Source organism: Salmo trutta, chromosome 21 (genome assembly GCF_901001165.1).
Source record: "Salmo trutta chromosome 21, fSalTru1.1, whole genome shotgun sequence".
NCBI classification, from domain to species: domain Eukaryota; kingdom Metazoa; phylum Chordata; class Actinopteri; order Salmoniformes; family Salmonidae; genus Salmo; species Salmo trutta.
Window position 1 is genome coordinate 6,435,496 of NC_042977.1, and position 17,550 is coordinate 6,453,045.

Consider the following 17,550-nt stretch of genomic DNA (forward strand, 5'->3'; position numbering starts at 1 on the left):
CCCCTAGCCCCAACAGGTTAACAAAACTTTCAAAGTTCTTGAAATGTTCCGAATTGACTGACCTTCATGTCTTAAAGTAATGATGGACTATCATTTTTCTTTGCTTATTTGAGCTGTTCTTGCCATAATATGGACTTGGTCTTTTACCAAATAGGGTTATCTTCTGTATACCACCCCTACCTTGTCACAACACAACTGATTGGCTCAAACGCATTAAGAAGGAAAGAAATTCCACAAATTAACTTTAAGACGGCACACCAGTTAATTGAAATGCATTCCAGGTGACTACCTCATGAAGCTGGTTGAGAGAATGCCAAGAGTGTGCAAAGCTGTCATCAAGGCGAAGGTTGGCTACTTTCAAGAATCTCAAATATAAATATATTTTGATTTGTTTACTGCTTTTTGGGTTACTACATGGTTCCATATGTGTTTTGTCATAGTTTTGATGTCTTCATATATTATTCTACAATGTAGAAAATAGTAAAAATAAAGAAAAACCCTTGAATGAGTACGTGTGTCCAAACTTTTGACTGGTACTGTACATGTACAAATTACCTCGACTAACCTGTACCCCCGCACATTGGCTCGGTACCGGTAGCCTCGTTATTGTTACTTTTTATTTTAAAAAATGACTTTAGTTTATTTAGTATATATTTTCTTAACTCTATTTATTGAACTGCATTGTTGATTTCACGGTAAGGTGTACTACCCCTGTTGTATTCGGTGCATGTGACAAATAGCATTTGATTTGATTTTCCCATACATTTTTATTGGGCACAACATAATCCGAAACACAACCAAAACAAACTGCAAACGCATCCAACAAGTTTGCAGTGTCACAAGCTTTATGTATTCATTGTGTGCTAGGAATATGGGACCAAATACTAAACTTTTGAATACTTCAATAGACTATAATATATACATTTCCATCCCTAACTATAACATTTTCCGACAAGATAGAAATGCCAAAGGGGCGGAGTTGCAATCTACTGCAGAGATAGCCTGCAAGGTTCTGTCTTACTATCCAGCTCTGTGCCCAAACAACTTGAGCTTCTACTAAAAAAATCCACCTTTCCAGAAACAAGTCTCTCACCGTTGCCGCTTGCTATAGATCACCTTCTGCCCCCAGCTGTGCTCTGGACACCATATGTGAATTGATTGCCCCCCATCTATCTTCAGAGCTCGTGCTGTTAGGTGACCTGAACTGGGACATGCGTAACACCCTGGCCATCCTACAATCTAAGCTTGATGCCCTCAATCTCACACAAATTATCAATGAACCTACCAGGCACAACCCCAAATCTGTAAACATGGGCACCCTCATAGATATCATCCTAACCAACCTGCCCTCCAAATACAACTCTGCTGTCTTCAACCAGGATCTCAGCGATCACTGCCTCATTGCCTGCGTCCGTAATGGGTCTGCGGTCAAACGACCACCCCTCATCACTGTCAAACACTCCCTAAAACACTTCAGCGAGCAGGCCTTTCTAATCGACTTGGCCCGGATATCCTGGAAGGATATTGACCTCATTCCGTCAGTAGAGGATGCCTGGTTATTCTTTAAAAGTGCTTTCCTCACCATCTTAAATAAGCATGCCCCATATTCATTGACCTGGCCAAGGCTTTCGACTCTGTCAATCACCACATTCTTATCGGCAGACTCAACAGCCTTGGTTTCTCAAATGACTGCATCGCCTGGTTCACCAACTACTTCTCAGACAGAGTTCAGTGTGTCAAATCAGAGAGCCTGTTGTCTGGACATCTGGCAGTCTCTATGGGGGTGCCACAGGGTTCAATCCTCGGGCTGACTCTTTTCTCTGTATACATCAACGATGTCGCTCTTGCTGCTGGTGATTCTCTGATCCACCTCTACGTAGACGACACCATTCTGTATACTTCTGGCCCTTCTTTGGACACTGTGTTAACTAACCTCCAGACGCGCTTCAATGCCATACAACTCTCCTTCCGTGGCCTCCAACTGCTCTTAAATGCAAGTAAAACTAAATGCATGCTCTTCAACCGATTGTTGCCCGCACCTGCCCACCCGTCCAGCATCACTACTCTGGACAGTTCTGACTTAGAATATGTGGACAATTACAAATACCTAGGTGTCTGGTTAGACTGTAATCTCTCCTTCCAGACTCACATTAAGCATCTCCAATCCAAAATTAAATCTAGAATCGTCTTCCTATTTTGCAGCAAAGCATCCTTCACTCATGCTGCCAAGCATACCCTCGTAAAACTGACTATCCTGCCGATCCTTGACTTCGGCGATGTCATTTACAAAATAGTCTCAAACACTCTACTCAGCAAATTGGATGCAGTCTATCACAGTGCCATCCATTTTGTCACCAAAGCCCCATATACTACCCACCACTGCGACCTGTACGCTCTCGTTAGCTGGCCCTCGCTTCATATTCGTCGCCAAACCCCACTGGCTCCAGGTCATCTATAAGTCTTTGCTAGGTAAAGCTCCGCCTTATCTCAGCTCACTGGTCACCATAGCAGCACCCACCTGTAGCACGCACTCCAGCAGGTATATTTCACTGGTCACCCCCAAAGCCATTTCCTCCTTTGGCCGCTTTTCCTTCCAGTTCTCTGCTGCCAATGACTGGAACAAATTGCAAGAATCATTGAAGCTGGAGACTCATATCTCCCTCACTAACTTTAAGCACCAGCTGTCAGAGCAGCTCACAGATCACTGCACCTGTACATAGCCCAGCTGTAAATAGCCCATCCAACTACCTCATCGACATACTGTTATTTATTGATTTATTTTTTTGCTCCTTTGCACCCCAGAATCTCTACTTGCACATTCATCTTCTGCATATCTATCACTCCAGTGTTTAATTGCTATATTGTAATTATTTTGCCACTATGGCCTATTTATTGCCTTACCTCATTTGCACACACTGTATATAGACTTTTTCTATTGTGTTATTGACTGTATGTTTGTTTATTCCATGTGTAACTCTGTGTTGTTGTTTGTCACACTGCTTTGCTTTATCTTGGCCAGGTCTCAGTTGTAAATGAGAACTTGTTCTCAACTAGCCTACCTGGTTAAATAAAGGTGAAATAAATAAATAAAATAAGTTAATTTGTCCAAATACTTATAACACATTCAAATGGGGGGGACTAGATACATCAAGTTTTAATTTCTAAACAGTAAAACAGCTACAGTTCCTTCAGAAAGTATTCACATATTTTCCACATTTTGTTGTGTTCGAGCCTGAATTTAAAATTAATTAAAAAAAAAAAAAAATATTCAGTCATTGGCCTACACACAATACACCATAATGTAAATGTTTTTTGTCATTTTACAAATCAATAAAAAATGAAAATCTGAAATGTCTTGAGTCAATAAGTATTCAACCCCTTTGTTATGACAAGCTTAAATACGTTCAGGAGTAAAACTTTGCTTAACAAGTCACATAATACGTTGCATGGACTCACTCTGTGTGCAATAATAGTGTTTAATATTATTTTCTAATACCTCATCTCTGTCCCCCATACATACATCTGTAAAGTCCCTTAGTCGAGCAGTGAATTTCAAACACAGATTCAACCACAAATACCAAGGAGGTTTTCCAATGCCTCGCAAGATGGGCACCTATTGGTTCATTGTAAAAAAAATATGTTGAATATCCCTTTGAGCATGGTGAAGTTATTAATTACACTTTGGATGGTGTTGCAATACACCCAATCACTACAAAGATACAGACGTCCTTCCTAACTCATTTGCCGGAGAAACCGCTCAGGGATTTCATCATGAGGCCAGTGGTGACTTTAAAACAGTTAGAGTTTATTGGCTGTGATAGGAGAAAACTGAGGACGGATCAACAACATACAATACAGAATAAAAGCACTAAAGTAATACTGCAAAAAAATGTGGCAAAGCAATTACATTTTTGTCCTGAATATAATGTGTTGTGTTTAGGGCAAATCCAATGCAACACATTACTGAGTACCACTCTCCATATTTTCAAACATAGTGTGTACTGGGTGCGTGCTGGTGGCAGGGAAGTCAGGCGCAGGAGAACGAACTTGGTATAAACAGAGTCGTTTAATATGTGCTCACAAAACTCCGAAAACCAAAATATACAAAATAATTAAAGTGGGTACAAAACCCTTCGCGCACTAAAACATAACTTGCATATCACATACAAACAAACAATCACCGACAAGGACATGAGGGGAAACAGAGGGTTAAATACACAACATGTAATTTTTTATTTATTTTATTTATTTATTTCACCTTTATTTAACCAGGTAGGCAAGTTGAGAACAAGTTCTCATTTACAATTGCAACCTGGCCAAGATAAAGCAAAGCAGTTCGACAACATAGAAAAACAGAGTTACACATGGAGTAAAACAACATACAATCAATGATACAGTAGAAAAAAATAAGACTATATACAATGTGAGCAAATGATGTGAGATAAGGGAGGTAAAGGCAAAAAAGGCCATGGTGGCAGAGTAAATAAAGTATAGCAAGTAAAACACTGGAATGGTAGATTTGTTATTTGAAGAAAGTTCAAAGTTAAAATATAAATAATATGGTGCAAAGGAGCAAAATAAATAAAATAAATAAATAAAGTAGGGGAAGAGGTAGTAATTTGGGCTAAATTATAGATGGGCTATGTACAGGTGCAGTGATCTGGGAGCTGCTCTGATAGCTGGTGCTTAAAGCTAGTGAGGGAGATGTGTTTCCAGTTTCAGAGATTTTTATAGTTCGTTCCAGTCATTGGCAGCAGAGAACTGGAAGGAGTGACGACCAAAGGAGGAGTTGGCTTTAGGGGTGACCAGAGAGATATACCTGCTGGAGCGCATGCCACAGGTGGGTGCTGCTATGGTGACCAGTGAGCGGAGATAAGGGGGGACTTTACCTAGCAGGGTCTTGTAGATGACCTGGAGCCAATGTATTTGGCGACGATTATGAAGCGAAGGCCAGCCAACGAGAGCGTACAGGTCGCAGTGGTGGGTAGTATATGGGGCTTTGGTGACAAAACGGATGGCACTGTGATAGACTGCATCCAGCTTGTTGAGTAGGGTATTGGAGGCTATTTTGTAAATGACATCGCCAAAGTCAAGGATCGGTAGGATGGTCAGTTTTACGAGGGTATGTTTGGCAGCATGAGTGAAGGATGCTTTGTTGCGAAATAGGAAGCCAATTCTAGATTTAACTTTGGATTGGGGATGTTTGATGCGAGTCTGGAAGGAGAGATTACAGTCTAACCAGACACCTAGGTATTTGTCCACAAATTCTAAGTCAGAACCGTCCAGAGAAGTGATGCTGGACAGGCGGGCAGGTGCAGGCAGCGATCGGTTGAAGAGCATGCATTTAGTTTTACTTGTATTTAGGAGCAGTTGGAGACCACGGAAGGAGAGTTGTATGGCATTGAAGCTCGTCTGGAGGGTTGTTAACACAGTGTCCAAAGAAGGGCCAGAGGTATACAGAATGGTGTTGTCTGCGTAGAGGTGGATCAGAGATTCACCAGCAGCAAGAGCGACATCATTGATGTATACAGAGAAAAGAGTTGGCCCAAGAATTGAACCCTGTGGTATCCCCATAGAGACTGCCAGAGGTCCGGACAGCAGGCCCTCAGATTTGACACACTGAACTCTGTCAGAGAAGTAGTTGGTGAACCAGGCGACGCAATCGTTTGAGAAACCAAGGCTACTGAGTCTGCCGATGAGGATGTGGTGATTAACAGAGTCAAAAGCTTTGGCCAGGTCAATGAATATGGCAGCACAGTATTGTTTCTTATCGATGGCGGTTACGATGTCGTTTAGGACCTTGAGCGTGGCTGAGGTGCACCCATGACCAGCTCTGAAACCAGATTGCATAGCGGAGAGGGTGCGGTGGGATTTGAAATGGTCGGTAATCTGTTTCTTGACTTGGCTTTCGAAGACCTTAGAAAGGCAGGGTAGGATAGATCTGTAGCAGTTTGGGTCAAGAGTGTCCCCTCCTTTGAAGAGGGGGATGACAGCAGCTGCTTTCCAATCTATGGGAATCTCAGACGACACGAAAGAGAGGTTGAACAGGCTAGTAATAGGGGTTGCAACAATTTCGGCAGATAATTTTAGAAATAAAGGGTCCAGATTGTCAAGCCCAGCTGATTTGTAGGGGTCCAGATTTTGCAGCTCTTTCAGAACATCAGCTGAATGGATTTGGGAGAAGGAGAAATGGGGGAGGCTTGGGTGAGTAGCTGTGGGGGGTGCAGTGCTGTTGAATGCAGTAGGGGTAGTTAGGTGGAAATCATGGCCAGCCGTAGAAAAATGCTTATTGAAATTCTCAATTATAGTGGGCTTATCGGTGGTGACAGAGTTTCCTATCCTCAGTGCAGTGGGCAGCTGGGAGGAGGTGTTCTTATTCTCCATGGACTTTACAATGTCCCAGAACTTTTTAGAGTTTGAGTTGCAGGAAGCAAATTTCTGTTTGAAAAAGCTAGCCTTGGCGTTTCTAACTGCCTGTGTGTATTGGTTTCTAACTTCCCTGAAAAGTTGCATATCGCGGGGGCAGTTCGATGCTAATGCAGAACGCCACAGGATATTTTTGTGTTGGTTAAGGGCAGTCAGGTCTGGGGAGAACCAAGGGCTATATCTGTTCCTGGTTCTAAATTTCTTGAAAGGGGCATGCTTATTTAAGATGGTGAGGAAGGCATTTAAAAAAAATAACCAGGCATCCTCTACTGACGGGATGAGGTCAATATCCTTCCAGGATACCAGGGCCAGGTCGATTAGAAAGGCTTGCTCGTTGAAATGTTTCAGGGAGCGTTTGACAGTGATGAGTGGAGGTTGTTTGACCGCTGACCAATTACGGGTGCAGGCAATGAGGCAGTGATCGCTGAGATCCTGGTTGAAAACAGCAGAGGTGTATTTAGAGGGCACGTTGGTTAGGATGATATCTATGAGGGTGCCAGTGTTTGCGGCTTTGGGGTTGTACCTGGTGGGTTCATTAATAATTTGTGTGAGATTGAGGCCATCAAGCTTGGATTGTAGGATGGCTGGGGTGTTAAGCATGTCCCAGTTTAGGTCACCTAGTAGCACGAGCTCTGAAGATAGATGGGGGCAATCAGTTCACATATGGTGTCCAGAGCACAGCTGGGGGCAGAGGGTGGTCTATAGCAGGCGGCAACAGTGAGACTTGTTTTTAGAGAGGTGAATTTTTAAAAGTAGAAGTTCAAATTGTTTGGGTACAGACCTGGATAGTAGGACAGAACTCTGCAGGCTATCTCTGCAGTAGATTGCAACACCGCCCCCTTTGGTCGTTCTATCTTGTCTGAAAACGTTGTAGTTAGGGATGAAGATTTCAGAGTTTTTGGTGGACTTCCTAAGCCAAGATTCAGACACAGCTAGGACATCCGGGTTGGCAGAGTGTGCTAAAGCAGTGAATAAAGCAAACTTAGGGAGGAGGCTTCTAATGTTAACATGCATGAAACCAAGGCTATTACGGTTACAGAAGTCATCAAAAGAGAGCGCCTGGGGAGTAGGAGTGGAGCCAGGCACTGCAGGGCCTGGATTCACCTCTACATCCCCAGAGGAGCAGAGAAGAATGAGTATGAGGGTACGACTAAAAGCTATAAGAATTGGTTGTCTGTGACGTCCAAAATAGAGAGAAAAAGGAGCATGTTTCTGGGGGCGATAAAATAGCTTCAAGGTATAATGTACAGACAAAGGTATGGTGGGATGTGAATACAGAGGAGGTAAACCTAGGCATTTAGTGATGATGAGAGAGATATTGTCTCTAGAAACATCATTGAAACCAGAAGATTGATGAGATTGGAACCAGGTGTGATGTAAGACAAGACAAAACCAATGGAAAATGGATCAGCGATGGCTAGAAGGTTGGTGACGTCGACCGCCGAACACTGCCCGAACAAGGAGAGGGACCGACTTCGGCGGAAGTCGTGACATAGTGGTGGCTGCATCATGTTATGGGTATGCTTGTAATCGTTAAGGACTGGGGAGTTTTTCCAGGATAGAAATGAAACGGAGCTAAGCACAGGCAAAATGGCCAAGTAATCAAGTTACAGCTGTGACTTAAATTTACTTTAAATTCTATGGCAAAACCTGAAAAAGGTTGTCTTAACAATTATCAACAACCAATTTGACAGAGCTCAAAGAATTCTGAAAATAATAATGGGCAAATGTTGCACAATCCAGGTGTGGAAAGCTCTAAGATGCTTACCCAGAAAGACTTACTTACATCTGTAATCGCTGCCAAAGGTGCTTCTAAAAAGTATTGACTACTTATGTAAATTAGATATTTCTTTGTTTTATTTCAATAAATTTGCAAACATTTCTAAAAACATGTGTTCACTTTGTCATTATTGGGTATTGTGTGTAGATGGGTGAGAGAAAAAAAAAATCTGTTTTATCCATTTTGAATTCAGGCTGTAACACAACAAAATGTAGAATAAGTTAAGGGGTATGAATACTTTCTGAAGGCACTGTATGTATGAAAATACCCTCAAATAAAAGGTGACATTCTGTACTCTCTCAAATCCAAAATGCTGGAGTATAGAAACAAATAAAACATTTTAGCTTCACTGTCCAAATTCATACAGCGGGGAGTGTATGTGATATTATAATGGATGATATCAACATGATTGCATTCACTCCTTCAGCAGTGCTGAAATTGACAGCAGAAATATTTATTGATATTATTTACTTACTTATTTACATTTGTGTTTCAGATTTTGCAAAAGAGTTTCGAGTTGGAGGCTATCCCGCTATAAAGTTGTGAGTTGTGAACGTTTTAGCTTTATTTTCATTGTTGTTACTTGGAACTGAGATGTGCCCTACTGAACACATAGCCCAGCTCTTGTTATTCTAACTTACCATTCTCTGTTGGATAGGTTGAAGGATGACTTGAAATACAACTACAGAGGTCCTAGAACCAAGGATGGCATAATGGGGTTTGCAGACAGAGTATCTGGGTAAGACTGAGGATGGCAGTTTAGTTGTTGCTCATTGTCTGTAAAAAGCTGGTATTTTACGTCTAAAGGCCCACTTTGTGATATTTGGGTACATTTTTCCAGCCCCATCCCTCAACTTTATGGCAAACCAAGTGGTGGGCTGCTTTATTGTTTTTCAAATTAAGGATTGGGGCTTTAACAGAGTATGCATGAACAGTAAGGGCCAGATTTACTAAGCATGTCCAAATGTTGCCTTTATTATTTTGAGGGTGAAATAAATATTAGAATAACAAAAGGTAGCTTCACCATGAAATTGTCTTTGTTTACACTTTCACTAGCCCAAATGCCGTCAGATGGCGATATTGAGTTGTTTAGTCTTACCGGCCAAACGCATTGTATGCAGCCAGCAAAACATTAGTATCCCTCGTGGATCGGTTTGTACCTAAAATATTCTCCATTCAGGCTGCATAGGCTTCAATATCCTCCTTAACTTTATTTATTGACGAGAAGGCGGAAAAAAAACTGGGAAAGTATACATACTTTACTTATGAAACACAATTTTCCACCACCATGCTAGAGTAGCTAAATGCTCATCTCGGATGTTATGTATCACGTTCAGCCAATCAGGTTAAAACTATCAGACCAGGGGTTGCATTTATTTTATGCCTGCCACATTAGCAGCAGTGTATTAGTGGAAACCAAGACTGTTCTAAGGGCAGATCTGGTTGTAGCTAGATATGTTCGAATCTGAACCTAATCTACCACGTTAATTTTCCTAACCTGCTGTGTAAATTCTCCTAACCTGCTATGAAAAGTCACTTCTGGTAGTCAAAACCGTCATATCCCCCCCTGAGAACAGTGTTGGTTTCCACTAATGTGATACAGCGCTGCGTTAGGTTAATTAAGGGTGAAAAAACAGACTGCTGCAACCTGATTGGTTGAATGTGATACACAACATCCAGGATTAGCATTTAGACACTTATTCAAAGTATCACATGCCCTTATGCAAGTATTATTAGACGGCGGGCTGTTAGTGTACAAGCAAAACTCTGCATGGTGAATACAACAGAACCAATTCACTTGATGGGTGGCTTAAAAAAAATACCTGAAAGCCACGGCCCAAATACCTCCTCATAGGCTGCCTCCGCTACACTGCCCTCACTGCTATGCAATGCGAATGTGCATGAGGTGTTGAAAGCAATTTAGAAACTTTCATTCAATTTAAAAAAATATTGATCTTTCAAATTCATTGTTTGATTTCAGACAAATTTAATAGAATAGGTTAAACTAACCAGAGCGTATACCAATCAGTAAAAGCACTTCAGATGAACAACAGCGCCGACCCACTTTTTACAGTGAGGTCTTACCCTTGATCGTTTGTAAATCTGGCAAAAAGTGTGTGAACATGATTTTAGTATAAATTGACAGATTACGAGCTTTAAAATAAGATTTTCATTGGACAGTTACTTTAAGATTTACTCTCTCCATCTCTGCCCATCTGTTTCTCACTCCCTCCATCAGTCCCTTATACGCTCTCTCCATCTCTCTCCCCATCCCTCCTTTGTTTTAGACCTGTGGTGAGAGCACTGCCAAGTCAGCAGTTATTTCAGAATGTTATGAGTAGACATGACGTTCTCTTTGTCTACGTTGGTGGACCGTCCGACTTGAAGGTATGAGTACACCCGCGCATTGCACACACACACAGGCACACGCACGAACGCACACATGCACATGGGACACAATAAACAAATGATTATTGCGGTATCTGTGCCATAGCCTGTGTCTGATGTTTCCTCCTTTTCTCTTTTGTCCCCCAAGGAGAAGTACATATCTGTGGCCAAGGAACTGATTGTGCATACTTACTTCTTCTCTGCTGCAAGGAACATTTTACCCAAGGTACGTTTTAGAAATTCGGTATACCGTTCAAAAGCTTGGGGTCACTTAGAAATGTCCTTGTTTTTGATAGAAAAACACATTTTTTTGTCCATTAAAATAACATCAAAATGATCAGGAATAGAGTGTAGACATTGTTAATGTTGTAAATTACTATTATAGCTGGAAACGGCAGATTTTTTTAATGGAATATCTACATAGGCGTACAGAGGCCAATTATCATCACTCCTGTGTTCCAATGGCACATTGTGTTAGCCTTTTAAAATGATGAACTTGGATTAGCTAATTGATAATTAGAAAACCCTTTTGCAATTATGTTAGCACAGCTGAAAACTGTTGTGCTTATTAAAGAAACAATAAAACTGGCCTTCTTTAGACTAGTTGAGTATCTGGAGCATCAGCATTTGGGGTTTCGATTACAGGCTCAAAATGGCCAGAAACAAAGAACTTTCTTCTGAAACTCGTACAATGTTGTGTACTACTCCCTTCACAGAACAGCACAAACTGGCTCTAACCAGAATAGAAAGAGGAGTGGGAGGCCCCGGTGCACAACTGAGCAAGAGGACAAGTACATTCGAGTGTCTAGTTTGATAAACTGCCAGTCCTCAACTGGCAGCTTCATTAAATAGTACCCGCAAAACACCAGTCTCAACGTCAACAGTGAAGAGGCGACTCCGGGATGCTGGCCTTCTAGGCAGAGTTGCAAAGAAAAAGCCATAACTCAGGCTGGCCAAAAAAATAAAAGATAAAGATGGGCAAAAGAACACAGACACTGGACAGAGGAACTCTGCCTAGAAAGTCAGCATCCCGGAGTTGCCTCTTCATTGTTGACATTAAGACTGGTGTTTTGCGGGTACTATTTAATGAAGCTGCTAGTTGAGGACTTGCGAGGCATCTGTTTCTCAAACTAGACACTCTAATATACTTGTCCTCTTGCTCAGTTGTGCACCGGGGCCTCCCACTCCTCTTTCTACTCTGGTTAGAGCCAGTTTGCATGAAGGGAGTAGTACACAACATTGTACGAGATCTTCAGTTTCTTGGCAATTTCTCGCATGGAATAGCCTTAATTTCTCAGAACAAGAATAGACTGACGAGTTTCAGAAGGTCTTTGTTTCTGGCCATTTTGAGCCTGTAATTGAACCCACAAATGCTGATGCTCCAGATACTCAACTAGTCTAAAGAAGGCCAGTTTTATTGCTTCTTTAATCAGGACAACAGTTTTCAGCTGTGCTAACATAATTGCAAAAGGTTTTCTAATAATCAATTAGCCTTTTAAAATGATAAACTTGGATTAGCTAACACAACGTGCCATTGGAACACAGGAGTGGTGGTTGCTGATAATGGGCCTCTGTTCACCTATGTAGATATTCCATAAAAATATGCAGTTTCCAGCTACAATAGTCATCTACAACATTAACAATGAGCTTTTCTATCAAAAACAAGAGAATTTCTAAGTGACCCCAAACTTTTGAACGGTAGTGTATATCTATAAAAAGATATACTAGGGTATTTTGATATTGCATTGGCAGGTTTAGGAGGAGATTAGGGAGATATCAGGAGGTTACAGCACAGAAAGTGATCGGTGGTATGGGGGATTGAACCGCTGCCTCCAGGGGCCTTGACATTGAGCTCCAATCATATTTTGTGACTGAGGCACTCTCTCTCTTTTCTGGTCATTCTCAGGCAGTTACTCTCAAGGAATACCCGGCTGTGGCAGTGTTCAAGGATGGCACTTACTTCCTTTATGAAGGTAAGAGACCAGTGTTGCATTCATAGCCGCTGGAAGTAGGTGTGCGGCAGCACACCCGGTGGTAAAATGGCAAAACGGCAGCACCCCCTGCAGAAGAATTTGCGTTGTTGCAAGAAAAATAGATTAAACTATTTTTTCCATTGCATTATTGATATAAAGATTGCATGACTGCAAGGTTGAATGTTTGTGGTTAATTCCGTCCTGTAGGGAAGCAGTTAGCATTTACAAGATCAAGCACAATCAAAATCTACATGTCTCAGAAAATACTTTCTGCTTTCTTCAATCCTGTAATGAGCCAATCAAAACAAAAACCTGCCAACACAGTAGCCCCAACTGATGCCTCCTATTGCCACACAATGGAGACCGAAGTGCTGGCACCTGAAGCAGGAGAACTCGGGTGGTGACGCGAGTTCTTTGAAGTAGTGGATCTTGTGCAGTCAGAAGTGGAGAGAAGATTGAGTAGGAAGGGCTAGGGATTTACAGTGTATTCGGAAGGTATTCAGACCCCTTGACATTTTACACAATTTGTTACATTACAGCCTTCTTCTAAAATGTATTGAAATGATTTTTTCTCTCATCAATCTACACACAATACCTCATCATGACAACGCAAAAACAAGTTTAGAATTTTTTGCAAATTAAATCCAAATTAAAAACACTTAAATTTCACATTTACAGATCAAATTTTATGACCAATTTATGTAGAAATCCAGGTATTTCCAAAGGGTTCACATAGTTTTTCTTGCCACTTTAAGTATTCAGATCCTTTACTCAGTACTTTGTTGAAGCACCTTTGGCAGTGATTACAGCCTCAAGTCTTCTTGGGTATGAAGCTACAAGCTTGGCACACCTGTATTTGGGGAGTTTCTCCCATTTCTCTCTGCAGATCCTCTCACGCTCTGTCAGGTTGGATGGGGAGGGTTGCTGCACAGCTATTTTCAGGTCTCTCCAGAGATGTTCAATCGGGTTCAAGTCTGTGCTCTGGCTGGGCCACTCAAGGACATTGAGACTTGTCCCGAAGCCACTCCTGCGTTGTCTTGGCTGTGTGCTTAGGGTCGTTGTCCTGTTGGAAGGTGAACCTTCGCCCCAGTCTAAGATCCTGAGCACTCTGGAGCTGGTTTTCATCAAGGATCTCCCTGTACTTTGCTCCGTTCATCTTTCCATCGATCCTGACTAGACTACCAGTCCCTGACGCTGAAAAACATTCCCACAGCATGATGCTGCTGCCACCACTATGCTTCACTGTAGGCATGGTGCCAGGTTTCCTCCAGATGTGACGGTTGGAATTCAGGCCAAAGTTCAATCTTGGTTTCATCAGACCAGACAATCTTGTTTCTCATGGTCTGAGATTCGTTTAGGTGTCTTTTGGCAAACTCCAAGCGGGCTATCATGTGCATTTTACTGAGGAGTGGCTTCCATCTGGCCACTCTACCATAAAGGCCTGATCGGTGGAGTGCTGCAGAGATGGTTTTCCTTCTTGAAGGTTCTCCTATCTCGACAGAGTAACTCTAGAGCTCTGTCAGAGTGACCATCGGGTTCTTGGTCACCATCTTGACCAAGGAAGAGGAAGTGTCTTGGTGGTTCCAAACTTCTTCCATTTAGGAATGATGGAGGACAATGTTTTCTTGGGGACCTTCAATGCTGCAGACATTTTTGGTACCCTTCTTCAGATCTGTGCCTCAACACAATCCTGTCTCGGAGCTCTATGGACAATACTTTCGACCTCATGGCTTGGTTTTTGCTCTGACATGCACTGTCAACTGTGGAACCTTATATAGACGTGTATGTGTCTTTCCAATACAGTAGCAGAACAATATACTACTAACACCTATAATAAATACTACAGTTCTACAAAGGGAATACTTACATATGGTGGGTGCAGTGAGGTGTTCGGAGTTACTTTGATACAAGGTGAGATTGTTGTTATGGGATCTTTCACATCTCTTGAGTCATCGACTTCTTTGTATCCAACATACTGTCCATCGTGTGAGGGATAGATTGCTCGAATGGCCCCAACAACAAACGCAGGCAAAGGGATTCGGTGTCCTCTGCTTAGCTTCTCCCCACGTAGAACAAACTCCCCAAATAATCTATAGGCCAGCATGCGGTATTGTCTGTAAGAGAATGATAAAAAGCCTATTAGACTTTCATGGGAAATTGTTGGGTACTGTCTGTATTCCTACAGTAGAAGCACAATGCAGAATATTACATATCTCACAAACACACAGTACCAGTCAAAAGTTTGGACACTCCTACTCATTTAAAAATACATTTGGCAAGTCAGTTAAAGAACAAATTATTATTTACAATGACGGCCTAAGAACAGTGGGTTAACTGCCTTGTTCAGGGGCAGAACAACAGATTTTTAAATTGTCAGCTCGGGGATTCTATCAAGCAACCTTTCAGTTACTGGCCCAACGCTCTAACCACTAGGCTTTCTTTATTTTTACTATTTTCCACATTGTAGAATAATAGTGAAGACATCAAAACTATAAATAACACATATGGAATCATGTAGTAAACAAAAAGGTGTTTAACATATCAAAATATATTTTATATTTCACATTCTTCAAAGTAGCCACCCTTTGCCTTGATGAAAGCTTTGCACACTCTCGGCATTCTCTCAACCAGCTTCATGAGGTAGTTGCCTGGAATAACATTTCAATTAACTGGTGTGCCTTGTTAAAAGTTAATTTGTGGAATTTCTTTCCTTCTTAATGTGTTTTAGCCAATCAGTTGTGTTGTGACAAGGTAGGGGTGGTATACAGAAGATAGCCCTATTTGTTAAAAGACCAAATCCATATTATGGCAAGAACAGCTCAAATAAGCAAAGAGAAACAACAGTCCATCATTACTTTAAGACATCAAGGTCAGTCAATCCGGAACATTTCAAGTGCAGTTGCAAAAACCATCAAGCGCTATGCCTGGCTCTCATGAGGACCGCAACAGGAAAGGAAGACCCAGAGTTACCTCTGCTGCAGAGGATAAGTACATTAGAGTTACCAGCCCAAATAAATGCTTCACAGAATTCAAGTAACACACATCTCAACATCAACTGTTCAGAGGAGACTGCATGAATCAGGTCTTCATGGTTCAATTTCTGCAAAGAAACCACTACTAAAGGACACCATTAAGTAGAAGAGACTTGCTTGGGCCAAGAAACATGAGCAATGGACATTAGACCAAGGGAAATCTGTCCTTTGGTCTGATGAGTCCAAAGTTGAGATTTTTGCTTCCAACCGCTGTGTCTTTGTGAGACGCAGAGTAGGTGAACGGATGATTTCTGCATGTCTAGTTCTCACCGTGAAACATGGAGAAGGAGGTGTGAGGGTGCTTTGCTGGTGACACTGTCAGTGATTTATTTAGAATTCAAGACACACTTAACCAGCATGGCTACCACAGCATTCTGCAGCAATATGCCATCCCATCTGGTTTGGGCTTAGTGGACCTATCATTTGTTTTTCAACAGGACAATGACCCAACACATCTCCATGCTGTGTAAGGGCTATTTGACCAAGAAGGAGAGTGATGGAGTGCTGCATCAGATGACCTGGCCTCCACAATTACCTGACCTCAACCTATTTGAGATGGTATGGGATGAGTTGGACCGCAGAGTGAAGGAAAAGCAGCCAACAAGTGCTCAGCATATGTGGGAACTCCTTCAGGACTGTTGGAAAAGCATTCCAGGTGAAGCTGGTTGAGAGAATGCCAAGAGTGTGCAAAGCTGTCGTCAAGGCAAAGGGTGGCTATTTGTTTAACACTTTTTTAACACTATGATTCCATATGCGTTATTTCATATTCTACAATGTAGAAAATAGTAAAAATAAAGAAAAACCCTTGAATGAGTAGGTGTGTCCAGACTTTTGACTGGTACTATTCGTTAGCTAGATAGCTAGCTACCACGCACTGGCATAGTTAATATGCATCATAAAGCCAAAGTAATTCCTTTTCTATTTGTCATCATCAACAAAAATATTTATCCAGTTTTGCTCCTAATGAGATGCACTGAGGCTAGCTAACGTTATTTAGCTAGCTATATCATTAGGCTACAGTACATGTTGGGTATAGCAAACAAAGCTGGCTAGCTTGGCTTGTAGTAGTACCAGCAAGCCCGTTATGGCCGAATCGATTACAAAATTATACTGTACTGGACAACACTGCCTTGTGTAAAAAGAGAGCATAAATTGCTAGCTAGCTACCGAGAGCAAAAAACCGTACTCATTTGTCAGTTGCCCTCCTGGTCCAGATGGTCTAGACTGCTGCCACTAGTTGATCTTAGAGGTTCATAAAAACGTCTCCAGCACCCCTCTATCCACATGTGCGTCGAAACTTCGATTGTCCATGATCAAATTTGTTGCGGCACAGACATCTTCTGTCGGCATTCGCATAGGCACCACCAGTCAGAGTCTGGTCGTGTCACCCTATCGCTACTTGCTGGTCTGGCAATTCTTGTTCTCACTGTCTCAACTCATCTTCAGTGTATTCTGGCTCAAATTAATAGGGCTGTATGTCCCTATGTAAAATAACATCAAAAACGTTTTCAGCGACCAGCTCTTGGAAAGAGGAATTATCAGAAGCAGCCATTGTAATTATTTAGCAATCTCAGATAGAGTGCAGAGTAACATAGCTCCCATGAACCTGTAGAAACGAGTACAGCACCTGTTTTGAAAAGCCTGCCTTTGAGGGTGGGAACAAAATTGGTACAAGGAAGTAAGGCTCCTGTCAGGAATTAGCTGTTACAAAGCCAGGGAAAATGAGTTCGACCTAGATAACCTGCAATGTCGTGGCAAATAGGAACATTGTTGAGAAAAGTCCAATCGTTCTATTGAACAAGGACAACCATATCTACTCGATGCTAGCGTGATCGTGCAATTGGCAAAACAAAGCCCACAATAATTGCTACAAAACATGACTCAATTCATTTTTATATCAGACAGCAGGCTCAATCAACCAATGACGTCATTGGTTGTCTATTCCGGTGAG

General features: G+C 41.8%; 1 protein-coding gene across 2 annotated transcripts in view; it reads left to right on the top strand.

The window, feature by feature from the left end:
- LOC115156582 (protein disulfide-isomerase TMX3) overlaps positions 1 to 17,550 on the top strand; it is a 39,550-nt gene that overhangs the window by 8,731 nt on the left and 13,269 nt on the right. For both annotated transcript variants that reach the window (XR_003868289.1, XM_029704052.1), the window contains exons 5-9: positions 8,703 to 8,748; positions 8,865 to 8,945; positions 10,495 to 10,594; positions 10,743 to 10,820; positions 12,501 to 12,567. Coding sequence is in view for 1 of the 2 variants with exons in the window: in XM_029704052.1 (XP_029559912.1) it covers positions 8,703 to 8,748; positions 8,865 to 8,945; positions 10,495 to 10,594; positions 10,743 to 10,820; positions 12,501 to 12,567 (372 nt within the window). In the remaining variant the exon portion in view is untranslated. The remainder of the gene's footprint in view (positions 1 to 8,702; positions 8,749 to 8,864; positions 8,946 to 10,494; positions 10,595 to 10,742; positions 10,821 to 12,500; positions 12,568 to 17,550) is intronic.